This window comes from Moschus berezovskii, chromosome 22, assembly GCF_049115385.1.
Source record: "Moschus berezovskii isolate FMDL1 chromosome 22, NW_MosBer_1.0, whole genome shotgun sequence".
NCBI lineage: Eukaryota > Metazoa > Chordata > Mammalia > Artiodactyla > Moschidae > Moschus > Moschus berezovskii.
The window spans coordinates 8,714,298-8,741,369 of record NC_142481.1 but is presented as its reverse complement, the minus strand read 5'-3'; the positions used below and the strand labels follow the sequence as shown (position 1 = coordinate 8,741,369).

The window sequence follows — 27,072 nt, the reverse complement described above, 5'->3', positions numbered from 1 at the left end:
TCCTCCTCCCCTGCAGGAGAAAGGTTCCACCTTCCTGCAGCTGGGCTCGTCCACAGAGCAGCAGCTTCAGGTCATCTTCGAGGTGCTGGAGGAATATGACTGGACGTCCTTTGTAGCTGTGACCACGCGTGCCCCTGGCCACCGGGCCTTCCTGTCCTACATTGAGGTGCTCACTGATGGCAGCCTGGTGGGCTGGGAGCACCGCGGGGCATTGACGCTGGACCCTGGGGCTGGCGAGGCCGTGCTGGGCGCCCAGCTCCGCAGTGTCAGCGCGCAGATCCGCCTGCTCTTCTGTGCCCGTGAGGAGGCCGAGCCCGTGTTCCGGGCAGCTGAGGAGGCTGGCCTCACTGGGCCTGGCTACGTCTGGTTTATGGTGGGGCCCCAGCTGGCTGGAGGTGGGGGCTCAGGCGCCCCCGGTGAGCCGCCTCTTCTGCCAGGAGGCGCCCCACTGCCTGCTGGGCTGTTCGCAGTGCGCTCGGCAGGCTGGCGGGATGACCTGGCCCGTCGTGTGGCAGCTGGTGTGGCCGTCGTGGCCAGAGGTGCCCAGGCCCTGCTGCGTGACTATGGCTTCCTGCCTGAACTTGGCCACGACTGTCGTGCCCAGAACCGCACCCATCGAGGGGAGAGTCTACACAGGTGAGCGGGGCTGGGCTGGGAGGGCCGTGGGAGGCCTCCTGAGCCAGATCTCCTGGGGTACTTGGTGACCTCAAATGGGTCACCTTGCCTCTCAGAACTTCAGTCTCCTTTTCTGTAAAATAAGTGAAATTGGCTCTCCTTTCTGGAATTAAATTAAGTGACTTGGAAGAAAACACCTGAGATACCAGGAGAGGATTACTGTATTTCATGATTTTAGCATGTGCGTTTTTTCACAGTTTTAATGTTTTTGAAATCAAGACATGTCTTACAATCTTGCTTATCATGATTTCGTGGGCAGTGCTTTTTTTCCCCCTTCATGGCTTTAAAAATAGCGATACATCTTCTAATTGATAGCATCTTAGATTCGGTGAAATACCTAGTTGGGGGGCTTCCCTGGTGGCTCAGTCGGTAAAGAATCCACCTGCAATGCAGGAGATGCAGGCTGGATCCCTGGGTCGGGAAGGTCCCCTGGAGTAGGAAATGGCAACCACTCCAATATTCTTGCCTAGGAAATCCCATGGACAGAGGAGCCTGGCAAGGGTCATAAAGGGGTCCCAAAGAGCCAGACGTGAGTTAGTGACTAAACAACCACCACCACCCTAGTTAGCGTAGGAGCTGAACTTCAGTAACCAAAAGACCCAACAATGCAATGTCTCCAACAAGGTAGAGATCTTGTTGGATCTTAACCCAGAGATCCACGGTCCAGGTTATCAGGAGGCTCCATCGTTCCACGTGGTCATTCAAGGGCCCAGGACCCTCCCACCCTGTTGCCGTGCCACCTTCCCATTGGTGGAAGCTGGGCCAAAGGGCACGTCTGAATTCTAGCTCGTGAGAAGGGGCAGAGAGGAGGTGGAGAACAAGCCATTTCCTTTAGGCCAGTGAGGCAGTAGGGACGAGTCTTACATCCTATTCGTGAGAACATACTCACTTGGCAGGAGCTTGAATTACTGGCTGTTTGTAGCCACATCCATGCAGATTGGCTCGGCACCGATTCTGATTGGCCAGTGTCTGTGCCACACTGATTGTTAGAGTTTGAATATCACCTGCTCATGGCCTGGGTTAGCTGCAGGGAATGTCAGGGAATATGGAGAATGTTGACTCTAGACAGGGGTGTACCCAACTGACACACTACTGTTTTATTTGTTCACACTACTGTTTTAGATGAGGGGACCAAGGTTTGATGAGAAACAGCATCTCCACCCTAGGAAGCTTTGGGAGTTTGGTGACAGAGCAGTGGAAAGAGGGCCGTTGGATACTGAAATGAGGATGAGCTGAGTTTGGGAAGAGGTGACGGGAAGAAAGCCTAAGGGAGGAGAATTGAGAAGTGGTGATTTGGGAATCAGGATCCAGGGACCAGACGATGAGAGAAGCCTCCCTCGTTCATAAATACTTACTGAGCGCCCGCTAGGAACTAGGGCTCCTGCTGGGACCTGGGAACGCAGAGATGAATAAGACCGTGGACTTCTCTTCAAAGAACACATGGTCCTGTAGGGGTAGCAGACAGGGACGGCATAATGACAACACAGCGTGATACTTGCAATAATGGAGGTTGCATGGGCTTTGTGGAAGCACCGTGGAGGAACTGCTAAGCCAGAACATTTTTGGTCGCAGGAAGCAGAGTCTCATTCAAGTTTCCTCGGGGAAAATGGGGTTTATTGGAAAAGATAAACATGCACAGAAACTCAGACATCAGGAATTGAGGCCAGTTCCTCAACTCTAGCTACTCTTGCAATTCTGATTCTTTCTGTCTCTCTCTTTTCCCTCCCCCTGTCTATCACTGTCTCCATCTTCATCAACATCTCCATCTCCACCTTGTCCTCCCAGAGGGCAGTTCTTCTCCCTGTCCAGTTCTGATGACCCACAATTTCTGTTCCCTCGTGATAGTCATCATTTCAGCCCCTTGCGTCTGCCACGTGTGCGTGTGCTAAGTCCCTTCAGGCATGTCCGACTCTTTGCAATCCCATGGACAGGCCAGGATACTGGAGTAGGTTTCCACGCCTTCCTCCAGGAGATCTTCCCGACCCAGGGATTGAACCTGCGTCTCTTACATCTCCTGCTTTGGCAGGCTGATTCTTTACTATTAGCACCACCTGGGAAGCCCTGTCCACCACCCATCCCTCCAAATCTCACAGCTAACTTTCTCCCAGGAGAGGAGTTGGGTTGGCCCCAGTCAACATTCCAGACTAGGCTATACAAGTTATGGGTCAGCCTCTGGGTTCAGGGAAGTTGCCAGGAGAAGGTGGTATCTAAGTTGAGACCCAAAGAATAAACTGTTCATTCATTCATTTGTTGAAAAGCCCTTTATCAAGAGCCTGCGATGTGCCAAGCCCTGCCTTATGCACAGAGTATAATGTTGAACAAGGCCTCTGCTCTCACAGAGCTCACAGTCTCATAGGCGAGGCAATCAGTGGACAGACAAGAAAAGAAAGGAAAAAAACATCGATGGGTAATAACTTCTGAGATGAAAATAAAGCAGGCAGAATGTAATGAGAAATGCCCATGGTGCTAGGTTAGACGAGGTCGTCAGGAAAGGCCTTTCTGAGTAGGGGAAATCTGAAGGTTAAAAAAAAAATTGATAAAGAGAAAGAGCCAGGGGAATTCCCTGGTGGTCCAGTGGTTAGGACTCCATGATCTCACTGCAAAGGACCCAGGTTCAGTCCCTGGTTGGGGAACTAAGATCCCACAAGCTGAGCAGCATGGCCAGAAACAAAAAGGGAGACAGAGAAGCCAACTATCGGAAGATCCAAGTGAAGAGAAGGGAGGGGGAACAGAAGGTTTAAGGGTCCTGGGGCTGGAAATGCCTGAAATAAAGCCAATGTGTCTGGAGCACAGTGGGCAAGTGGGCAGAATATGATGCAGTGACACGCAGCCCAGCGTTAGGTAGGGCATTTAGGCCAGGTTAGGGATTTAGATTTGGCTTCAAAGGCAATTGGGAGTCCACCGGAAATAGATAATCCAGGGAGGGGAAAGAGCGTTGTGCAAAGGACCAGAGGGGTTAAGAAAAACTTGGGGCAGGTTGGTGGGACCATAATAGCTCAGGGTGGATAAAGGCAGGAGAATTTAGGGGTTGGGAGTGATGAGGCTGGTTAGGTGGAGGGGGGACAGGCCACGAGGGCCCTTTTTAAAAAAAATGAAATATATTTGGCTGTGCCAGGTCTTAGTTGCAGCATGTGGGATCTTAGTTCCCTGACCGGTGATCAAACCTGGGCCCCCTGCATCGGGAGGGCAGAGTCTTAGCCACTGGGCCATCAGGGAAGTCACTACAAGGGTCTTGAATGCCAGATTGAGAGGTTCAAACTGTGTTCTAGGGCACTTGGGAGCTATGAGTGGGCTCTGAGCAGGAGAGAGTGGAGTCAGTTTGGGGTGTAGACAGACCCCTCTGGGGTGGGATGGATTCAGATTCGAGGAGAAAGATTGGAGGCTGGAGGCAAAGTAGGAGACTGGGGTGGGGTCCTGGAGGGTTGTAGGGACAGAGAGGAGGGCTAGGGCAGAGATATCCCCGGGGCAGGAAGGATGGGGTTTGAGAACGGACGCCCTGCATGGGGGGTGAGGGAGGGGGAGTGGGGGGCTGAGGATGGCAGCTGAGGGTCTGGTCCAGTGACCAGGGTGATGTGACAAGCATTCAGAGTGTAGGCTGTCACTGTTTAGTAAAGATATTGGGGAGTCCAGAGCCTCCCAGGGCTTCTGTCCAGAAGGTAGACGTGAGCTGAGTCTTGAACACCTAAGAACTAGTCAGGATGAGGAGAGAATAAGGGTTGTTTGTTTTTTTTTTCTTTTGGCTGCACTACCCGGCATGTGGAACTTCCCTGACCAGGGATTGAACCCGCATCCCCTGCAGTGGAAACTCAGAGTCTTTTTCCTTTTTCCAAGGGTTTTTTCCTAGTCAGAGAGAAAAAGTGAAAGTGTTAAGTCGCTCAGTTGTGCCCAACTCTTTGCGACCCCATAGACTGTAGGGGGTCCTCTGTCCATGGGATTTTCCAGGCAAGGATACTGTAGTGGTTTACCATTTCCTTCTCCAGGAGATCTTCCCAACCCAGGGATTGAACCCCGGTCTCCTGCACTGCAGGCAGATTCTTTATCAACTGATCTAGGGAAGGCAGAGAGAAAAGCATCTACAAAGACCTAGAGCTAGGAAACCACTTGATGTGTTTGGAGGACACCCCACATGTGGTGTGGTGGGGCAGGGAAGGGGTTTGGGTGGAAAGAGTGACTGTGGGAAGTGATCAGAGATGGGGCTGCAGAGGCAGGTGGAGCCCTGAGATCACCAAACCCAGACTAAGGGTCTGGGACCTTGTCTTGGGGGCACGGGGCTGCCAAAGGAGAGTGCCTAGTGAAGAAGGGGCATATTTGGGTCTTCAAGAACCCGGAAGAGAGATTCGAACTGGGAGGGGGGGGTTGGTCAGTAGCAAGGGGACTTTCTCTGCCTTCAGCTGCCAAGGTCCAGTCCAGGGCCCTACACATACCCTCCCTTCCTCCTGGGCAGGTACTTCATGAATATTACCTGGGACAACCGGGACTACTCCTTCAATGAGGACGGATTCCTTGTGAACCCCTCCCTGGTGGTCATCTCCCTCACCCGAGACAGGACGTGGGAGGTGGTGAGTCCCAGCTCTGACCTCAGGCATGGGCGAGGAGTGGGACTCCTGGGTCCTGGGGACGAAGCAGTGAGGATCCAGACTTCTGGCAGAGGTGGGGGCTGAGGCCCTGGGTTCTAGCCTCTTGAGGGAGGAAGGGGCTGAGAACCTGAGATTCCAAGTGGTCAAGGAAAGAACTGGGAACCCAGATCCCTGGGTCCTGGTAGAAGAAAGCCCAGTGTCCTGGGCCTGAATGGTTTCCAGGTCCTAGGGAGAGGTGGGGGAGAAGGGGCCTAGACATCTGGATCTGAGGGAGAAGGAGCTGGGAGCCGAGGGCTCTCTGGAAGGAGGGCCAGGAAGGCCAGGACATTCTGGAAAGTACCCCCTCAGTGAGCCTGAATCCCCTGCTCTTGACAAGGTGGGCAGCTGGGAGCAGCAGACTCTCCGCCTCAAGTACCCACTGTGGTCGCGCTACGGCCGCTTCCTGCAGCCAGTGGATGACACGCAGCACCTCACGGTGGCCACGCTGGAAGAGCGGCCCTTCGTCATCGTGGAGCCCGCCGACCCCATCAGTGGCACTTGCATTCGAGACTCTGTGCCCTGCCGGAGCCAGCTCAACCGCACCCACAGGTGACAGCCTGGGATCCAGGAGTTCCCGTTTCAAAACCCTCCCTTGCAGTCTCCTGAGTCCTGGCCCCCCAGACCCCACCTCCCTTGGGACACGGAAAGCCCTCCAGCTGAGTGACCTTGGACAAGTCACGTAATTCCTTGGAGTCTCAGTTTTCCCAGAAAGCGACGCCCACCATCGTTTTAGCTGCTGCTCGTCCCTCTCTCCATAAGGCGTGGGGTGGGGGTAGGGGGTGTCCCCAACGTTCCCGAGCCTGATCGCCCCCCGCAGCCCTCCGCCCGACGCCCCCCGCCCGGAAAAGCGCTGCTGCAAGGGCTTCTGCATCGACATTCTGAAGCGGCTGGCGCAGACCATCGGCTTCAGCTACGACCTTTACCTGGTCACCAACGGCAAGCACGGCAAAAAGATCGACGGCGTCTGGAACGGCATGATCGGGGAGGTGAGGTGGGCGAGGACAGGGCGGGGACCGAGACGGGGCAGATGGGGAGCGGAGTCAGGACCAGGTCCCGGCCGAGGAACCGCTGGGTCGGGGGTCTGAGCCGGGAGGCGGGAGGCGTGTCTCCGAGAGGGGCGGGACTACGAGGGCACGCTGAGGTCTGGGGCGTGGCCACGAGAAACGCCCACCTTGGTGGAGGGGCGGGGCCAGGAGAAGGGACCTTCGGGGCGGAGGAGGCGGGGCTCGGAGAGTGGAACCTTAGAGACTAGGAAAAGGGGGCGGGGCCAGGAGGAGGGAGGCCCCGAACCTCCTGGGGCTTGGCGGGGAAGGAGGATGAAGACCACTTCTTCCCACTCCTGTTCTCTCACCTCCGCCTTTCCTGCCCGACTCTGCCTGCGTCCCCCTCATCCACCACCCCCCTAGCCCTCTCTCTCACCCTGTCGCTAGTCTCCTCCTGGGACCTTTGTCCAGAGCCACTCGGCTTCCCTCACTCCTTCCTTGTCCTCACCCTCAGGTGTTCTACCAGCGAGCAGACATGGCCATTGGCTCCCTTACCATCAACGAGGAGCGGTCCGAAATCGTGGATTTCTCTGTGCCCTTCGTAGAGACCGGCATCAGCGTCATGGTGGCGCGGAGCAATGGCACTGTGTCCCCCTCCGCCTTCCTTGGTGAGCAGGGGCCCTGGAATAACAAGGAGTCAGGAGTGGGGCGGAGCCGCTGTGTGTCTAATTCCCATCTTGCTATTGCTTGTACCAGAAGGGTGAATCAGGTGAACTGAGGGCCCCAGTTCCCTGATCTGTAAAATAGGAGAATCTCCCCCAACAGAAGCAATTTTCCCATACATCTAAGAAAGTCTGAGCTTCAGGAGTCTTCTCCTACACAACCCCTTCAAAGCCCTGTACCCGGTCTTGTCTTCATAATCGTGTGTACTTTTTTCTTAAAGAAAACCCTCCAAATTGTGTAAGCGGCAGGCCCCACAAAACCCGACTTCCCCTGTATATAAGTATAAAATGAGAAAAAGAGATGAGCACGGGCCTCCTCAAACAGTGTTTACTGATCACCTACTATGTGCCAGGCTCTGGGCTACACACAAAACTCTGCCCTCTAAGAGCTGTGCACCAGTCTCACAGGGAAGACCAAAAACAATTTCTTAAAGGGAAACATGGACCAGATCATTTCAGATGGTGGTAAATACTACGAGAAATTAAGCCAGGGGAAGAGATGGAGAGAAATAGGGTTGATGCTGCCCTGGGTGGAGAGGCAGGCCCGTCTGAGCAGGTGACCTGGTCCTGCATAGATCTGGCTGGAAAAGTGTCACAGACAGAGGGAACAGTAAGGGCAAACACGGTGGGAATGTTTGTGGGGTTATTTGTGAACTATCAGGAAGCCTGTGTGAATTGGGGAGGGGGCAGTGAGTGATCATGGGAGGGGCGGGAGGTGAGGACTGAGATGGAATTGGATGGTGGATTGTGCAGATGGTCCCTGTGGTAGGAAGGCTGTTTTTGGTTTGTTTTGTTTTGTTTGCAATGGCAAGGTTTTTAACTGCAGGCAGTGGTGTGGGGATATATGATCAGATTTAGGCTTTTAAAATATCCCACTGGCAGCTCTGCGGAGGCAGGAGGCCCGTGAGGAGGCTACTGCAGAGGTCAGTGCGGAGAGAGGCTGGGGCATGGGATAGGAAGGTGACCGAGAGGGTGAGACAAGTAAACACGCTTAGGATGCGATTAGGAAGCCGACACCCGATGGGCTGGTGGCTTTGAGGTAGACTGAGGAGCGAACTCATTTACTGAGCTTGGACAAAAGAGAGGCCAAGGGCAGCGGTTCACATCCATTCGTTCCCTCTTGCTCTCTGAAGTCTGAGCAAAGCTCCTGGGAGGGGGAAGGGCTGGGAGGAGGACAGCCCTTCCCTGGTGCTTTGTTTTCCATCTATTTTCCCAGTGGTGTCTCTTGTGGCCTCCTCTTTGCACCGAGGTCTCGGCAGGGCACCCTGAGAGGCACCACGTGGGGCCCCTCTCTTCAGCAAGGGAGTGACAAGGTCATGTTCATGCCCCACCACGTGGCCTGGTGGAGGTGACAGGCAGATCCCCAGATACTGCGGTGGCAGTCCAGGCTGGTGACCCTGCTGTGATGGGGGCAGTCCTGGCTGCTGGCACTTGGCCCGGGGAGGTCAAATCCCCGGGACTGATCTCAAGGAAACAGTGACTTGGGTGTGTTGTCAGTGAGGTCCAGGAGGCAGTGTGAGGAGTTTGGCTGATGAACAGGTCAGGGTGGGGCCTCTGGCAGGGAAGCTATTGAGAAAGAGGCAGAGAAGATGTGGCTCATTTGGGGAACTGTGGGTTCTGGGTGGTTAAAGAAATGGGTTCTTGAGACAATGATCAGTCCAGAGAGGAGAGTGGAAGCAAGGCTGAGGGGCAGGGACTATGTTCTGGGGACGCAGGGGAGCCGCAGAGGACTGTGAGTTGAGGAGAGCTCATCTCTGGGTATAGAGAGAGCCTCTTAGGGCCATAGTGGAGGGAAGAGCTGGAGAGGAGAGCATGGGGAGATGGTCCAGGGGACAGGGTGTGGCCTGAGCCTTGTCGGAAAGAATGGAGAAGAAAGGTCCAGGTGGGCAGTAGAGGTAGAGGGAGGACAGGAGATGGGAGCTGGGGAGGAGGAGCGAGGAGGGAGAGAGGGTGGCAAATAGGGGAGGAGGGTCTGGGGAGTGACTGGATGAATGGTGAAACTCTGAGGATGGGGACATGGGAGTTGGTGCTGGGCTCAGCATGGGACATGAATGGCCTGGGGCGATTGCTGGGGGGGTGGGGAGAGGGTGGGTAGGTGGGTGGAGAATCAGGTCTGGGGTTCAGGAAAGGTATTTATGAGACAGTTTGTATTTGGTGGTTGAAATCACAGAAATGGTTGAGATGACTGTCTTTGGAAGAGACTGTCCTCCCCCCGACCCCCCCACCTCTGCTTTCCCCAGGGGTCTGGTGGGCAGTGAGTCTATCTCTGAGAAGGGGGCAAAGTAGGATGGGGTCACATGTCTGTGGGCACCCAAGCCTCGGCTTGGATGAATCATGACCACACACCACCTTGCCCTCAGAGCCATACAGCCCTGCTGTGTGGGTGATGATGTTCGTCATGTGCCTCACTGTGGTCGCGGTCACCGTTTTCATCTTCGAGTACCTCAGTCCCGTCGGCTACAACCGCAGCCTGGCCACGGGCAAACGTGAGTCCCCTTCTTCCATCACCCTACCTCAGTGTGCCCGGACCGCAGATAGAACTACATTTCCCAACAGCCCCCGGGAAAGAGCTGTGGTCTCCTGAGGCAGCAGGGGCCTCAGGGGCCACTGGGAATTGTGGTCCTCTCTCCTCTCCCTCCTTGAGCGGAAGGGATGTAGGGTCCACGTCCCCCTCCTGGCCCCCTGCAGGCCCTGGCGGCTCAACCTTCACCATTGGGAAATCCATCTGGCTGCTGTGGGCCCTGGTGTTCAATAACTCGGTGCCCGTGGAGAACCCCCGGGGGACCACCAGCAAAATCATGGTGTTGGTGTGGGCCTTCTTCGCTGTCATCTTCCTCGCCAGCTACACAGCCAACCTGGCCGCCTTTATGATCCAGGAGGAGTACGTGGACACCGTGTCTGGGCTCAGTGACCGAAAGGTGTGTGTGTTTGGGGAGGGAGGGAATGGGCTGGGGTTGGAGGTGGCAGATGCGGGGGGGGGGGCGGTGGATATTGCTAGGGTTTTTTTTTTCCCAGAAAGAGTTCCAGAGTACTAGGATGGAATATTCTGGAGGGAAAAGGTTATGTTTCACAATGAACTATTTAAATATTCTAAGGAGAAAAGAGTGTCCCCAAATATTCTAGGGGCCGTAGTGCCACAATGAATATTCCAAATGAGCGCTTCTCTCAAACTGTGACGGAGGGCTAATTTTTGACATTTCTAATCCAGGAGAGACTGACTCTTGTATAAAATAAAATAGAAAGGAACGACTGGGAAAGTAAAATAAAATTTAAAGCCAAGACACACAAAATTCCAAGCCCCACTTTCTATCTCTTGGGCACAGAATCGCTCTCTGAGATGGCTTGAGATGCTCATTCTCTGTTTCTGTACCTCCCTCGCCCCGGGTCACAGTTTGTTCAGGGGACAGGTGGTCCGCTCAGCGCACTTGGAGACTAATGTGGTTAACTGGGCATCATGACCCACTCCATGGATTGTGACAAACTTTTTTTTTTACGGAATGGAATAGACTAGAAAATATGTTTGACTGTATTTTCTGTAATCAGGGCGAGTATGGTTGTAGGGAGCTTTTGTTTTAGTCGTATATACACCGGACATCGAGCCAGCACACTAGTGTGTTGTTAAAATAGTGCACTATTGGGACTTGCCTGGAAGGCCAGGGGTTGAGACTCCGCACTCTCACTTCTGGGCCTGTGGGTTCGATCCCCCGTCAGGGAACTAAGATCCCATGAACCATGTGGCGAGCCAAAAAAAAAAAAAGTGAACTATTTCTGAACAGATTGGTAACTCTTAGCAACTGCCCCTAGCCTGCGCCATGCCAGCCCCTACCCTGGGACCTCCCATGATCCCGCAAGTTAAGGGTTAATGGCTGACCCATCAGGGGCCCCTTTTCTAATGAGGGGGTCTCTTCTAGTTAGACCATGGTCAGGCCATACTGGGGATTAAATATTTCAGCATTACTCCTGATAGTGTATGCATAGGTGTATGTATACCTACTTGCCGGCTCAGGTACTGTGAGCGTATGTGATGGGTGAAGAGTAGTGCTTCCTGCTGGGGGTCACAGTGAGCCAGTGTGAAAACCCCTTCTGGACTGGGGCATCTGCCAGTGGCCCCCAGAATGGAGAGGCTGGTTGAGGACATCCTTGACCCAGATGGCCCCTGGGGGGGCATTCTAATATCTCCCCCTTCTGCCCCAGTTCCAGCGGCCCCAGGAGCAGTACCCGCCCCTGAAGTTTGGGACGGTGCCCAACGGGTCCACGGAGAAGAACATCCGCAGCAACTACCCCGACATGCACAGTTATATGGTGCGCTACAACCAGCCCCGCGTAGAGGAAGCGCTCACTCAGCTCAAGGCAGGGTCAGCGCAGGCTGGGGCCGGAGGCGCGGGGCGGGGGCGGGGCTGCGGGGGGCCTGAGAAGCTCGGCCGGCGGCAAGGGCTCAGGCTCGTTTGTCAGCCTCAGCGGTCAGCCCAGGGTGGGTCAGCTTGGCGGTCAGAGGTCACTGAGGGTAGGAATGACCCCCCTTAGGATATTTTCAAGGATCCATTCGTTATGGATTTTGGGGCCAGGCTGCCAGAGTTCAGATCCTGTCTTTGTCTTGGGCAAGTTCCTCAACCTCTCTGAGCCTCAGTTTCCTCCTTGTAAAATGGGAATAACGCATCTCATAAGTTTTTTAAAATAAGTTGTTATAGTAGTTATTATTAGTTAATCTGTGCAAAACACTTAGAACAGTGCAGGACACACTGTAGGCGTCTGCTATTGTTATTATTGTTACTATCATCATCATTGTTAGATCTTAACTCACTGGAATCAATACTTGGATTTTTCTTTTTAACATCAGTTTCCCAAGTCATAGGAAAAAGTTAAGTTCTGGCTCCAAAGCGCGGTCCAAGGTTACAACAAAGCTGAGCACAGTGACTCTCTCTCCCTGTTGCTCATCAATTCAGTCACTCAGCATGCATTTATGTCCTTAGTCCCGACTCCATCCCAGGCAGTGAGCAAACACGGTCACAGTTCCTGCCCCCAGGGAGCTTACAGTCTAGAGGCAGGAAATGAACAAGAAACAGGCAAGCAGAACAATCAGCGTGATCATTTCAGAAAGTGACGGTGAGCTAGAATGTGACTGGCCTGGGGTGTCTCTCCAGGGAGGTGACTGGGCTCACCTCTGGAGAGCCCAGAAGGAGGTGAGGGACCCCTTCTTAGTCAGGTAGACTTATGAAGGCAGAACCTTGCAGATAAAGGGAACAGGATGTGCAGAAGGTCTGAGCCAGGAGTGGTCTTGGCTTCTTAGAGGACCAGGAGGGGGACTTCCCTGGTGGTCCAGTGGTTAAGATTCCATTCTTCCACTACCAGGGGCATGGGTTCGATCCCTGTCCGGGGAACTAAGATCTGGCATGCTGGGCGGAAAGGCAAAAAATTTTTAAAGAAAAAGTAACAGCAAGAAGGCAAGCACGGCTGAAGGGTGGACAGCTCAGTTTAAAGGGTAGATGAGAGTAGGACACAGGGTGTGATCCCTGAGGCTGAGGTTAGGGCTGGGCCTTATTTGAAGGACAGTGAGAAGCCATGGGAAAGGGGGAATTTAAGTAAGGGAGCCATGTAATTAGATTCCTGTTTGTAAATGTTCCCCTTGGCTGCCAAGTGGAGAATGAAGTGGGGTGGGGATTAGAGGGACCAGTTAGGCAGAAGCTAAACTGCCCACCAGGCTTCCCTGGCGGCTCAGACGGTAAAGAGTTTGCCTGCGATGCAGGAGACTTGGGTTCGATTCCACAGGGAACGATCCCTTGGAGAAGGGAATAGCTACCAACTCCAGTATTCTTGCCTAGAGAATTCCATGGACAGAGAAGCCTGGAAGGATAGAGTCCATGGGGCTGCAAAGAGTTGGACACGACTGAGTGACTAACACACACACACACTATACTGACCTTCCCTCAGGCCCATGCTCTGCTGATCCCTGAAGGGGCCACTTATAGTAACTGGATCTTTTTTACCCAGCTGTCATTTTTTTAAAAAATATTTATTTATTTATTTGGCTGCACTGGGTCTTAGATGCGGCATATGGGATCTTGTTTCCTACCAGGGATTGAACCCAGGCCCCAAGTTTTGGGAACTCGGAGTCTTAGCCACTGGACCACCTAAGAAGTCCCTACCTTTGTGTCTGGATTCTAATTGTCATGTGGTTCCCCAAGCTGCCATTTCCCTATTTCATGAAGGTTCTCAAAGACACCCAGGAACCTGTGGGCTACAAAGCCTCACGCTCCTTTCCAGAACATGCTTCCTCCTGCCTTTCCTTTAGCTGTGATGCCTGATGGACACTCTCAGCCCCTTCCCCAGGGCTCCCTGACTGGAGGACACCCGCTTTCTCTGTTTGTGGCACCTTTTACCTTCACGTTCCCAAGTTTCATGAACAAACATTCCCCTTCCCATATCTCTTTCCTGCTTCTGTTTAAAGGTTTTATTTGCTTAACACTTGGACATTGTTAAAAATAATAATGTAAAAGGTGAAGATCTTGGGAATTCCATGGCGGTCCAGTGGTTAGGACTCAGTGTTCTTACTGCCCAGAAACGGGTTTCGATCCCTGCTGAAGGAACTAAAATCCCACAAGGCTCACAGTCAACAATGAAAAAAAAGTGAAGCTCTCTCCTTTCCCCCTCCTTATTCATATTTCAAGGCATTTCCTCGAGCCTTTTTTTTTCTAGATCAGAGCTGGGGAGACACACACACACACACATTTATATATATTTTAATATATTTTTTTGATGTGGACCATTTTTATAGTCTTTATTGAATTTATTACAATATCGCTTCTGTTTTAAGTTTTGCTTTTTTGGCCACAAGGTATGTGGGACCGTAGCTCCCAGACCACCGAATGAACTGGCACCCCGTGCAGGAGGGTGAAGTCTTAATCACTGGACTGACAGGGAAGTCCCTAATTTTCTTTTCTTTTTTTTTAGTTGCAGATGAATGATTTTTTTTCATTAATGAAACATTTTAAAATTTAAGTGAAGTAAACATTTTTAAATTTAGTGTTTCAGATGTATCGCAAAGTAATTCAGTTATATATACATATATAAATTAAATATATATTATTTTCAGATTCTTTCCTGTTATAGGCTATTATAAGATATTGAATATAATTCCCTGTGCCGTACAGTAGATCCACATATGTAATGTAATTGTCTCCAGGAGTCACACTAAAAGAAACAGGTGATAATAATTCTAATGGTACATTGTATTTAACCCAAGAGCTCCAACAGATCCATCATTTCAGTATGTAATATCCAAATTAATGATGAGGAATTCCCTGGCGGTCCAGTGGTTAGGACTTTGTGCTTGCACTGCCAAGGTCCCAGGTTCGATCCCTGGTTGGGGAACTAAAATCTCACAAGCTGCAAGGCACAGCCAAAAAAAACCGTGAGATGTTTCACTTTTTTGGCAGGGGGCAGGGTGGGTGCTTCAGATTTTATAATCACAGCCCATCTCTTATCTCAATTCAGAGTCAATCGCATCTGGCTAGTGGCCATCACAGTGGAGTTCTAGAGCTCTGTCTTACCTCTTCTGTTGTTTCCTTCCTTTCCTCTCTGTTTTCCTTTTTCTTCTCTTCCTCCTCCTTGTCTTTCCTGGTACTTGCCTTAATTTTTTTTTTTGGCTGTGCCACAGGGTATGTGGGATCTTAGTTCCCTGACCAGGGGTCAAACCCCTGGGCCCCCTGCATTGGAACCATGGAGTCAAACCCTGGACCACCAGGGAAGTCCCCTTCCCAGCGCTTCTTCCACTTCTTAATTCCTTCCTTTACTTGCCATGATCCCCAGATGTCATCTAGTTTCCTGACCCTTAGCGTCTAGGTACCTTTAGCCTCCGGGCTTCCCAGGTGGCGCCAGTGGTAAAGAACTGTCTGCCAGTGCAGGAGACACAAGAGACATGGGTTCGATCCCTGGGTAGGGAAGATCCCCTGGAGGAGGGCATGGCAACCCACTCCAGTATTCTTGCTTGGAGAATCCCATGGACAGAGGAGCCTGGTGGGCTACAATCCATGGGGTGGCAAAGAGTAGGACACGACTGAAGTGACTTAACATGCATGTGTGTGCGTTTTACACACCATACATCTCAATTCAAGTGCTCAAAACAGCCACAGGGGCTTGTAGCTACGAATTGGGCGGCCTGGGTGTACATCATCTAAATGTGGAAAGTTTCTTAGTGAAGGTTATAAACATGACACATACAAGGGCTCTGGCCACCTCCCTACCCCCCTGGGACTTCTTCACTGCCTTACTCACCACCACCCCCCTCCCCCGCCCCAGTATCCTTCCAATCCAGCCAGCTGACTCATTTCTCCCCCCTTCCCTCTTCCGCTTCTTCCTCCTCGGCTCCTCCCTCCGGGAAGGCCCCTGGGAATTCCAGATCCTCTACCTCACTTCTGCAAAGTAGGGCGGCTTTCCTAGGCTCTGCTCACCGATCCCTACTTCCCCAAGCACAAAGTGGCCCTTCCTCGGGAGGCAGAATTGCCTTCCTCTTCTCTTGTACTTCTACAGGGATCCCTCACATTTCCGGTCAATTTCATCCTAACGTTTGGAGAGCAAGAATTGGGTAGCGGGAAGTCCTGCATCCTCAATCTGCTTGGTTTCTGCGTTTCGGAGAGCAGTGCAAGCGTGACCAGCAAGGGAGAACAGCCCCATCTCAAGAAAAGGAATCCAAATCTATCCCATCCCTGAGTTCAGAGGACGAGAGTTCTTTTCATCTAAATGTCAGCCATAGTCTCAGCCCTTCAGTTCAGTTCAGTTCAGTTGCTCAGTCGTGTCCGACTCTCCGCGACCCCATGAATCACAGCACACCAGGCCTCCCTGTCCATCACCAACTCCCGGAGTTGACTCAGACTCATGTCCATCGAGTCGGTGATGCCATCCAACCATCTCATTCTCTGTCGTCCCCGTCTCCTCCTGCCCCCAATTCCTCCCAGCATCAGAGTCTTTTCCAGTGAGTCAACTCGTCGCATGAGGTGGCCAAAGTATTGGAGTTTCAGCTTTAGCATCAGTCCTTCCAAGTAAGAATAGCTTGAGGCTTCATCCTGGGTCTTTTTAAAAACTGAGATGTAACATGCACAGATCTTTTATTATTATTACTGAAGTATAGTTGATTTCCAATGTTATGTTAGTTTCAGGCATACAGCAAAAGAATATAACATGTATGTATGTATGAAATACATATATATATATATATATATTCCAGATTCTTTTCTATGGTTTATTACAAAATGTTGGCTACAGTTCCCTGTGCTATACAGTAGACCATTGCTGTTGATCTGTTTTATGTATAGTATATCTGCTAATCCCAAACTCCTAATTTCTCCCTCCCCCTTTTCCCCTTTGGTAATCAAAAGTTTGTTTTCTATGTCTGTGAGTCTGTTCCTGTTTTAATAAGTTCATGTGTAATATTTTTCAGATCCCACATATAAGTGATATCACGTAATATTGGCCTCTCTCTGACTTACTTCGTTTAGTATGATAATCTCTAGGTTCCATCCATATTGCTGCAAATGGCATTATTTCATGGCTCTTTTATGACCAGGTAGGATTCCACTGTGGGCTTGCCTGATGGCTCAGTGGTAAAGAATCTGCCTGCCAATGAAGGAGGCATAGGCTTGATGTCTGGCTTGGGATGATCCCCTGGAGAAGGAAATAGCAACCTACTCCAGTATTCCTGCCTGGGAAATTCCATGGACAGAGGAGTCTGGTGGGTTGCAGTCCATGGCAAAGAGTCAGACACAACTTAGCGAATAAATAACAAGATCCCATTGTATTTACATATATTTGTGTGTATACACACACACAATGTTTTCTTTATCCATTCATCTGTCTCATCTGTCAACAGGCATTTAGGTTGTTTCCATGTCTTGGCTCTTGTGAATGGTGCTGCTATGAACACTGGGATGTATGTGTCTTTTCGAATTAGAATTTTTGTCTTTCGCAGATATATGCTCAAGAGTGGGATTGCTCGATCATATAGTAACTGTATTTTTAGATTTTTAAGGAAAAGTGAAAGTCACTCAGTCGTGTCCTACTCTTTGCGACCACATGGACTATACAGTCCATGGAATTCTCCAGGCCACAATACTGGAGTGGGTAGCCTTTCCCTTCTTAAGGGATCTTCCCAATCCAGGGATTAAACCCAGGTTCTCCCATATTGCAGGCGGATTCTTTACCAGCTGAGCCAGCAGGGAAGCCCAAGAATACTGGAGTGGGAAGCCTATTCCTCCTCCAGTGGATCTTCCTGACCTCGGAATCGAACTGGGATCTCCTGCATTGCAGGAGGATTCTTTACCAACTGAGCTCTATACTTTTCTGCATAGTGGCTGCAGCAGTTTACATCCTGCCATACACAAATCTTAAGTGTGAAGCTCATTGATCATCTATGCATTCATGTTTGCACAGTCAGGTTAAGATATGGAACGTTTCTAGTCGCCCTCTGACCTTCTAGTCATCATAGATTATCAGTGTAAATTAGTTTTGCTTCATTCTGAATATCACATGAATAGAATCAAACAGTATGTGTAATAGTTTTTGTGTCTAGCTTGCTTTGTCCAATGCTACTACCAAGTTTGTTCACTGCGTTCCATTCTGCTGACTATACCAACACAGGGATGTATCAGGGCCCTCCCATTCTCCTGACTGGTGGACGTCTGTGTTGTTTCCAGCACTGGCCACTGTGGCTCTCCTACTGTGAACATCGCTGTTCAGCTGTCTGGAGGACATACACGTTCACTGTCTTTCAGTAAATTCCCATGAGTGGACCTCCTGGATCATACAGTGGTGTCTGCTTAGCTTCAAAAGATATTGCCAGACATTTTCCAAAATGGTTGTACCAGTTTACACTCTCATCGGCAGTAGAGGAAAATTCCATTTCTTCCACATCCTTGCCAAGGCTTGGCATCATTCCTATATCTTTTTAATGTACTATAGTGTTTATTCGTCATCAAGTTCTAACTCATTTGAGTCCGTTATTGGTTTGCTAGGACTACCGTAACAAAAATTTATCATCTCATGGTGCTGGAGGCTAGAAATCTTGCTTGGCTGTAAAGGAAGGATCCATCCCAGGCCCCTCTCCTTGGCCTCATAGATGGCCCTCTTCTTTCTGTGTCCTTTTTGAGGGGGCTGTGTTGCATCTTAGTTGTGTCATGTGAGATCTTTCGTTGTGGTTCATGGAGTCTTTAGTTGTAGCTCGAGGACTCAGTAGTTTCAGCATGTGGGCTTAGTTGCTCCAAGGCACGTGGGATCTCAGTTCTCTTACCAGGGATCTAACCCATGTCCCTTGCATTGCAAGGCAGATTCTTCACCAATGGATCACGAGGAAAGTCTCTTCCTGTGTCTTTTCACATCATCTTCCCTTTGTGCATATCCCTGTATCCAAATTCCTCCTTCATATAAGAACACCATTCAGGGCCCACTTTAGTGACCTCATTTTAACTTAATCACCACTGTAAAGACCCTTTCTCCAACTAAGATCACATTCAGAGGCACTGGGATAGGACTTCAGTGTTAGGCGTTTCGGGGGAAGACAGTTCAACCCATAACCTTTCATTTGTTATTCAGTCGCTCAGTCGGGTCTGACTCTGCAACCCCATGGACTGCACCCACCACGCTTCCCTGTCCTTCACTATCTCTCGGAGTTTGCTCAAACTCATGTCCACTGAGTCGATGATGCCAGCCAACCATCTCATCCTCTGCCACCCACTTCTCTTCTTGCTCTCAATCTTTCCCGGCATGAAGGTCTTTGCCAGTGAGTCGGCTCTTCGCATCAAGTGGCCAAAGCATTAGAGCTTCAGTTTCAACATCCGTCCTTCCAGTGAATATTCAGGACTGATTTCCTTTAGGATGGACTGGTTTGGTCTCCTTGCAGTCCAAGAGACTCTCAAGAGTCTTCTCCAGCATCACAGTTCGAAAGCATCAGTTCCTCAATGCTCAGCTATAACTCTTTATAGGTGAATATTGTTCTCATTCTATAGATGAGAATATATGGTAAGACCCTACAATTTTGCTGAGGGGAAGAGTTGGGGTTTGAACCCTGGCAGTCTGATTCTCAGCCCAACTTCTCAACCACTATACTATATAACCTCACTCACCAGTGAGAAACCCAGACTCTTCCTCCTCTGCCCCTTACCCAGAAGCTTGGTGGATCCACATAGGATCCCCCTGGGTTTCTCACTGTCACCTCTAGCTCGGATTTCCTGCTTCTGCTGAATTCTTTTTCTCCTCAGCGTTCCTTTTAATGTTTGTTTCTAATTTTTCATTCAATTTCTATCAGAGTTATACATCCATATAGTCTGGAGAGTCAAATACAGACTTAAAAGTCTTTATTTATTTGGCTGCACTGGATCTTAGTTCTTCATAACGTGAGATCTTCGATCTTTGTTGTGGCTGCAAACGCTTAGCTGTGGCATATGGGCTCAGTAGTTGTGGCTCCCAGGCTTATTAGTTGCCCGGTGGCACGTGGGATCTTCCCAAATCAGGGATCGATTCTGTGTCTCCTGTGTGCGCAGCCGGTCCTCCCGCACTGTACCACCAGGGAAGTCCCTGTAGTATCCTACTTCATAAAACCCTATTAATGGTTCAAAGTTGCAGTATCTTGCCTTGTTTTTCTGATGAAAATTGCTGAGTTTTGGTTTTTTAACATTTTCTCTCTGTATAATGTTTCCTCCAAGTTCCCCCTCCCTCCTGTTTGTTTGTTTATTTGGCCGTGTGGCGTGGCTTGTGAGATCTTAGTTCCCTGACTCGGGATTGAACCTGTGCCCTCTGCAGTGGACGTGTGGAGTCCTAACCATTGGACTGCCAGGAAAGTCCCTGCTTCTATCTTTAATTTTGTTAGAGGCTTTATCTGATGTCTAATAACCTCTGGTAGTCAGTTCATATTTGGGAGTAGGCGTCCAAAACTCTGGAAGGGGTGGGCCTGTGAGCACATGAGCAGGATTTTAACTATAGACTTCACTGTGGGGTGGGCTGTCTGGACCATTTGTATTGCGGGATCCCCAATGTCAGTATTTCTTGGTCTCTTTTCCTGTCTCTCTCTCTCTATATATATATGAATGCATGTGTGTGTGCTAAGTAGCTTCACTCCTGTCCAACTCTTTGTGGCTCCAGGGACTGTAGGCCACTGGGCTGTTCTGTCCATAGCATTCTCCAGGCAAGAATACTGGAGTGGGTTGCCATTTCCCTCTCCAGGGAATCTTCCCAATCCAGGGATCAAACCTGTGTCTTTTATGTCTCCTGCATTGGCAGGTGGGTTCTTTGCCACTGGTGCCACCTGGGAAGCCCCTGTATATATATGAATACGTACATGTATGTGTGTACATACTATATATATGCTTTTAATATAGAGAGGACCAAGAAAGAAACCAATAACGAGTCACAATGCCGCTGACAAGATACCCCTAATGATATAAAAGTTAAAAGGCATTCGTCCATTCATTCATCCAGTAAATGTTTATTAAGGTCTTCTTTTGGGAAACCAGTGGCTCAGCGGTAAAGAATCCGCATGCATTACAAAAGATGCGGATTCGATCCCTGGGTTGGGAAGATCCCTGGAGAAGGAAATGGCAACCTATTTCAGTATTCTTGCCAGGAAAATCCCCTGGACAGAGGAGCCTGACGGGCTCATTGTGGGATAAGCACACAAAAAGATATAAGATAGGATGGTCTTTTTGCACCAGGCACTGGGCTAGACACTCAGCGTATAGCAGTGAGCAAATCGAAGTCTCTGCTCTTCTGGAGCTTCCATTCTAGTCTGGACACCAGACGGACACGTGTATAGAGCAGCACTTTCCTAGAGCCCTTTCTGGTGATGATGGACACATGCTAAATCTGGGCAGTCCAATATGGTAGCCAACAGCTCTTGATCACTGGAGGTGTGGTTGGTGCGACTTCAGAATTTTAAAGCTTAATTAAAATTGGAGTTCAAATAGCCACTGCTGTGGACAACACTAGAAAATTCCATCCTTACAAAGAGGTACAAGGGCATTGGCAGCCTCGTGTGGCTTTGCCTGGCTCACACACCAAATGTGTGCTTACCCTACTGCTGAGGGCAAGCAACCTCGTGGGGAGAGAAAGGAACTGCATTTCTTACAAAGAAATAAACACAGCTTCTCCTCCCAGTCAGTTCTGGAAGCCCAGCCCATGAGAGAGGTTCAATTTCTCACTCACATTAGAAGGGCCAAAAAGGAAACAGCAAGTCCCCGTTCCCTAAAGGAAGCATTATTTTTCATTTTTTTTCCAGATCAATTAAACCATGTATGCACACACCTCTTTATACATTCCTCACTAAAAGTACACACCGTTCTCTTGCTTTGGCCATGGAGGAAAGCCTCTTTGCATTTTTTCCCTATTAACTAAATCTTACCTCTTAGCTCCAGGGACTGGCACCCAGAATGCTGGTCTTGAACCAGTCTGAATTCATTCATTTGGCTCTTTTTTTTTTTTTTCAAATTTTAAAAAAATTTATTTATTTTTGTCTTCAAGGTATATGGGATCGTAGTTCCCCAGCCAGGGATCGAACCCATATCCCCTCACTGGAAGGAGGGTTCTTAACCACTACACCACCAGGTGTTGCTCAGTCGCTCAGTCGCATCCCGCTCTTTGTGACCTCATGAACTGCAACACATCAGGCTTCCCTGTCCTTCACCATCTCCCAGAGTTTACTCAAACTCATGTCCATTAAGCCAGTGATGCCATCCAACCATCTCATCCTCTGCCACCCTTTCTCCTTTTGCCTTCAATCTTTCCCAGGATCCGTGTTTTTTGCAATGAGTTGGCTCTTTGCATCAGGTGGCCAAAGTATTGGAGGTTCAACTTCAGCATCAGTCCTTCCAATGAATATTCAGGGTTGATTTCCTTTAAAATTGACTGGTTTGATCTCCTTTCAGTCCAAGGGACTCTCAAGAGTGTTCTCTAGCACCACAATTTGAAAGTACCAGTTTTTTGGCACTCAGCCTTCTTTATGGTCCAGCTCTCACATTCGTACATGACTACTGGAAAAACGATAGCTTTGACTATACAGACCTTTCAAGCCCCTGTGCCACAACAAAGCTGTGATCCATGAAGGGGAAATTTGAACTAATATTAAATACAATTTGGGACTTCCCTGTTGGTCCAGTGGTTAAGACTCCGTGTTTCCATTGCAGCGGGTGTGGGTTTGATCCTGGGTTGGGGAACGAAGATCCCACACACTGCAGTGACCAAAAATAAATAAATACATACAATTTAAAGTTCCATCCCTCTGTTGTACTGGTCACATTTCAAGTGCTCCAGAGCCACAGGGGGCTGGTGGCAGCCATGTTGGACAGCGCAGATGGGACATTTCCAGCATCCCAGAATGTTCTTTTGGACAGTGTTGGACTAGACAAGATAGATTCCTCTTTCTGAGAACTAGTCTGGTGTCTACAGTTAAGATGACCAAAATTTCACCCCAGGAAATAACTATGGAACTCTATTCTATCGAGGATACTGAGACTAGATTTTTTTATTTTTTCTCCTTAAGACATCCTGGACATCTTCATAGGTCAAATCGAGAGCAGTTATCTTATGTCACAGGATAGTTACACGGTGTGTAATCCACAGAAGTGTAGATTCCTTTATCATTCTTTCATTTATCCCACAAATATAACCACCACCTTGTTTGTGTCAGGAACTGCTGGGTCACAGCCTGGAATGTGATGGGTCTTGGACCCTATCCTAGAGGGTCTTGCGGTCTGCTGGGAGAGGCTGAGATTAATCAGATCATCGCAGAAGTAAACGTAAAATGGCAGCAGGTGGGAAGGAAGTGACGTGCGGCAAGTGCCACAACGTATTCATCTCTGAGAACTACTAACTCAGAATCTGTGCTTGTCTTCCCACCAAATTGTAGAAATCAGGGCCTAGAGGGAGAACCCAAGCAAAAATTAAGATGGATGTCTGGGCCTTCGTTTCCTGGTCTGAATAATGGAGATGATGGTTTCTACCTCACAGGAATGTTGACAGAATTGAGTTATTATAGTAGCTAGAAGAATGCATGGCACAACAGAAGTCATCAATAACATTATTATTATTGGTGTGATTCTCCTTTCTGAGCTTCAGCCCTCCTCTTTAAAAGGGAGGAGTAGGGAACGTCCCGTCTGCTCCAGTGACTATGACTCCAGGCTCCTAATGCAGGGGGCCCGGGTCAGGGAACTAGATCCAACATTGCCGCAGCTAAGACCCAGCGCGGAAAGGGGATGGAGGGCAGGAGGAGAAGAAGGTGACAGAGGATGAGGTGGTTGGGTGGCATCAGCGACTCAATGGACATGAGTCTGAGCAAACTCTGGGAGATGGTGAAGGGCAGGGAAGCCTGGCGTGCTGCGGTCGAGGGGTTGCAAGAAGTCAGACACGGCTGAGTGACAACAACAAAGACCCACCACAGTCAAGTAATCATCTAAATAAACACAATTTTAAATAAATAAAACAGAGGCGTACACAGGACCTTCTTTTGCAAGGTTCCAGTAGGGACCGAACAAGTATATTTCATTAACACTTACAGCTAACATTTCTCCAGCAACTCCTTTGCTCCCAGGGCTATTTGTGTGACAGCCTTGGAAGGAAGAGTGTTGCTGTTGTCCCCACTGGACAGATGTTTAAACTGAGGCACAAAAAGGTGCCGTGGCTTGCTGAGGCGTTCACCACCAGTTAGGATCTGGAGCAGTTGGAGGTTAGGAGTTAGCGGGGCTCTGGGTTGGCCTTCTGGGTGGGACTGACTCTGCCTTTCATGCCCCTGCCCGCAGGAAGCTGGACGCCTTCATCTATGACGCGGCTGTGCTCAACTACATGGCCCGCAAAGATGAGGGCTGCAAGCTCGTCACCATCGGCTCGGGCAAGGTCTTTGCCACCACAGGCTATGGCATCGCCTTGCACAAGGGTTCCCGCTGGAAGCGGCCCATTGACCTGGCACTACTGCAGTTCCTGGGGGATGGTGCGGCTGCAGGCAGAGACGCCTGGGCAGGGGGCGGGGGAGGGAAAGTGGAGGAGGGGAGGCAAAGACCCCTGGGTCCTGGGTAAAGGTGCGGGGGGAGGGTCTGAGGACCCAGACTTTCATATCAGAGAAGAGGCTCTTCAGAGGGTGCCCACGGAAGGTGACCGCCCACCTGCCTGTCCCCAGATGAGATCGAGATGCTGGAACGGCTGTGGCTCTCGGGAATCTGCCACAATGACAAGATCGAGGTGATGAGCAGCAAGCTGGACATCGACAACATGGCGGGCGTCTTCTACATGCTCCTGGTGGCCATGGGCCTCTCCCTGCTCGTCTTCGCCTGGGAGCACCTGGTGTACTGGCGCCTGCGGCATTGCCTGGGGCCCACCCACCGCATGGATTTCCTGCTGGCCTTCTCCAGGGTACGGGGGAGAGAGGGGGCGGAGGGGGAGAGAAAGGAAGAAACTGGCAGGGATGGCGAGAAATGGAAGGCAGCTGGGGAGGTCAGGTGCGGGAGAGGAGGGAGGGGCGGAGGGAAGGCAGGTGGTCCCTTGCATCCCGCGCTGACCCGGCTCCTCCCGCGGCCCCTACAGGGCATGTACAGTTGCTGCAGCGCAGAGGCTGCGCCGCCGCCCGCCAAGCCGCCGCCGCCGCCGCAGCCGCTGCCCAGCCCCGCATACCCGGCGGCTAGGCCGCCGCCGGGCCCCGCGCCCTTCGTGCCGCGCGAGCGCGCAGCCGTGGACCGCTGGCGCCGCGCCAAAAGTGCGGGGCCGCCCGGCGGCGCGGGCTTGGCCGACGGATTCCACCGCTACTACGGCCCCATCGAGCCGCAGGGCCTGGGCGTGGGCGAGGCGCGCGCGGCGCCCCGGGGCGCGACTGGGCGCCCGCTGTCTCCGCCGGCCACGCAGCCGCCACAGAAGCCGCCGCCCTCCTACTTCGCCATCGTGCGCGACAAGGAGCCGGCCGAGCCCCCCGCCGGCGCCTTCCCCGGCTTCCCGTCGCCACCCGCGCCCCCTGCCGCCGCGGCCACCGCCGTCGGGCCGCCGCTCTGCCGCCTGGCCTTCGAGGACGAGAGCCCGCCGGCGCCCACGCGCTGGCCGCGCTCTGACCCCGAGAGCCAGCCGCTGCTGGGTCCCGGCGCGGGGGGCGCGGGCGGTGCGGGGGCTGCGGGCGCTGGAGCCCAGGCCGCGCCACCCCCGTGCCGCGCCGCGCCGCCGCCCTGCCCTTACCTTGACCTCGAGCCGTCGCCGTCGGACTCGGAGGACTCGGAGAGCCTGGGCGGCGCGTCGCTGGGCGGCCTAGAGCCCTGGTGGTTCGCCGACTTCCCCTACCCATATGCAGAGCGCCTCGGGCCGCCGCCGGGCCGCTACTGGTCGGTCGACAAGCTCGGGGGCTGGCGCGCCGGCAGCTGGGACTATCTGCCCCCGCGCAGCGGCCCCGCCGCCTGGCACTGTCGCCACTGCGCCAGCCTGGAGCTGCTGCCGCCGCCGCGCCATCTCAGCTGCTCGCACGACGGCCTGGACGGCGGCTGGTGGGCGCCGCCGCCCCCGCCCTGGGCGGCGGGGCCCCCGCACCGGCGCCGGGCCCGCTGCGGGTGCCCGCGGCCGCACCCTCACCGCTCGCGGGCCTCACACCGCGCGGCCGCCGCCGCCGCGCCGCACCACCACCGGCACCGGCGCGCCGCCGGGGGCTGGGACCTCCCGCCGCCCGCGCCCACCTCGCGATCGCTCGAGGACCTCAGCTCGTGTCCCCGCGCCGCCCCCGCGCGCAGGCTCACCGGGCCCTCCCGCCACGCGCGCCGGTGCCCGCACGCGGCTCACTGGGGGCCGCCGCTGCCCGCCGCGCCCCACCGGAGACACCGGGGCGGGGACCTGGGTACCCGCCGGGGCTCGGCGCACTTCTCCAGCCTCGAGTCCGAGGTATGACGCGGCCTGGGAGGCCCCGCCGCCCCCTCGGTCAGCGCAGGCCACAGCCCGAGGGGGCACGCGGGGTGGACAGGACCCGCGAGGGTTGGAAATGAAGAAAATGGAACTGGCCGGACCCCGCCTGGAGCAGCGTCCTGCGTCCCTCGCTATGGGGGCATTTCAAACCGGAGGGGATTTGGTCCCTCAAATCTCACCCAGCCTGGGAGCAAGGGGGCGGGGGTCTCAGAGCCCACTGGACTTTTTTTTAAACCCGACAAGGGCTTTTTAACGACACCAGATGGGGCGGGAGGTGGCGGGGTCACGCCACGCCCGCGTCCCACCCCCACGCCCGGGGCCGTGGCCCCCACATCACTGTGCAGCTCCCCGGCCCCCCAGGCACGCCTCCGGGGAAGCCCGTTTTTAACCTTTCATCCATCGGGACTCGAAACTGTGAGACGCGTTCGCCAAACTGTGACCCCAGACCTTGGCCCCGCCACACAGAAACCCCTGACCCCAGACTGTGACTTCCGACCCCTGAAAATGGTCATCCGACCCCAGACTGTGACCCCTGACCCCAAACTGTGACCCGAGCCCCAGACTGTGCCCCGACCAGACTGTGACCCTCGACGTCAAACCGTGACACCCCCTTCTCCTTTTCCAACCTCAGTAGCTTTCCCCTCTTTTGTCCTAGGACACCGCCCCCAACGAAGCCCCGCCTTCACTGCCCCAGCGTTGATCCCAACCTCCATTAAGCCAGAACTTCCCACCCTATCGCAACTCACGACCAGCCCTAGGTGCCACCGGCCATATCCTCTCCAAATCCAACCCTTTCAATAAAAACGCAGCAGACCCCCCGCCCCCGCCGTCCCCAAACCTCCACCTCCCAGATCTCCAGCCGGGTCTGGAGCTGGGTTGTGGAAGGGAGGAGTCTGGGAGTCCACACTCACTACCAACCTCTTTTCCCTCTCTCCTGTACCACATTGCAGTGTTTGGAATAAACCATGTTTTTATGCCTCCTCAAGCCCAGTGTGAGCACAGTGTCTTTCTCTTAGTTCCCTTCAAACTTCTCTGGAGGAAACAGAAACCAAGAAAAGTCCTACAGAGGAAGAGGGGGCAGAAAGAGAATTTCAGCAAGAACAGAGATCCTGGAGGGAGGTGGCAAATAAAGACCCAGAAGGGCTGAGAGAATTCCCTGACGGTCAGTGGTTAGGACTT

At 52.3% G+C, this 27,072-nt stretch overlaps 1 protein-coding gene and 1 non-coding gene across 2 annotated transcripts in view; both read left to right on the top strand.

Moving 5' to 3' along the window:
• GRIN2D (glutamate ionotropic receptor NMDA type subunit 2D) overlaps nucleotides 1-26,871 on the top strand; it is a 34,477-nt gene extending 7,606 nt beyond the window's left edge. The window contains exons 3-13 of the mRNA XM_055411707.2: nucleotides 17-636; nucleotides 5,120-5,234; nucleotides 5,629-5,840; nucleotides 6,109-6,277; nucleotides 6,789-6,942; nucleotides 9,357-9,482; nucleotides 9,685-9,914; nucleotides 11,191-11,351; nucleotides 23,769-23,956; nucleotides 24,143-24,375; nucleotides 24,547-26,871. Of these exons, the coding sequence (XP_055267682.1) occupies nucleotides 17-636; nucleotides 5,120-5,234; nucleotides 5,629-5,840; nucleotides 6,109-6,277; nucleotides 6,789-6,942; nucleotides 9,357-9,482; nucleotides 9,685-9,914; nucleotides 11,191-11,351; nucleotides 23,769-23,956; nucleotides 24,143-24,375; nucleotides 24,547-25,878 (3,540 nt within the window). The 3' untranslated portion in view covers nucleotides 25,879-26,871. The remainder of the gene's footprint in view (nucleotides 1-16; nucleotides 637-5,119; nucleotides 5,235-5,628; nucleotides 5,841-6,108; nucleotides 6,278-6,788; nucleotides 6,943-9,356; nucleotides 9,483-9,684; nucleotides 9,915-11,190; nucleotides 11,352-23,768; nucleotides 23,957-24,142; nucleotides 24,376-24,546) is intronic.
• On the top strand, nucleotides 14,292-14,364 carry TRNAA-UGC (transfer RNA alanine (anticodon UGC)). The gene has a single exon. It is a non-coding gene; the product is annotated as a tRNA-Ala (tRNA).
• Nucleotides 26,872-27,072: the final 201 nt, after the last annotated feature.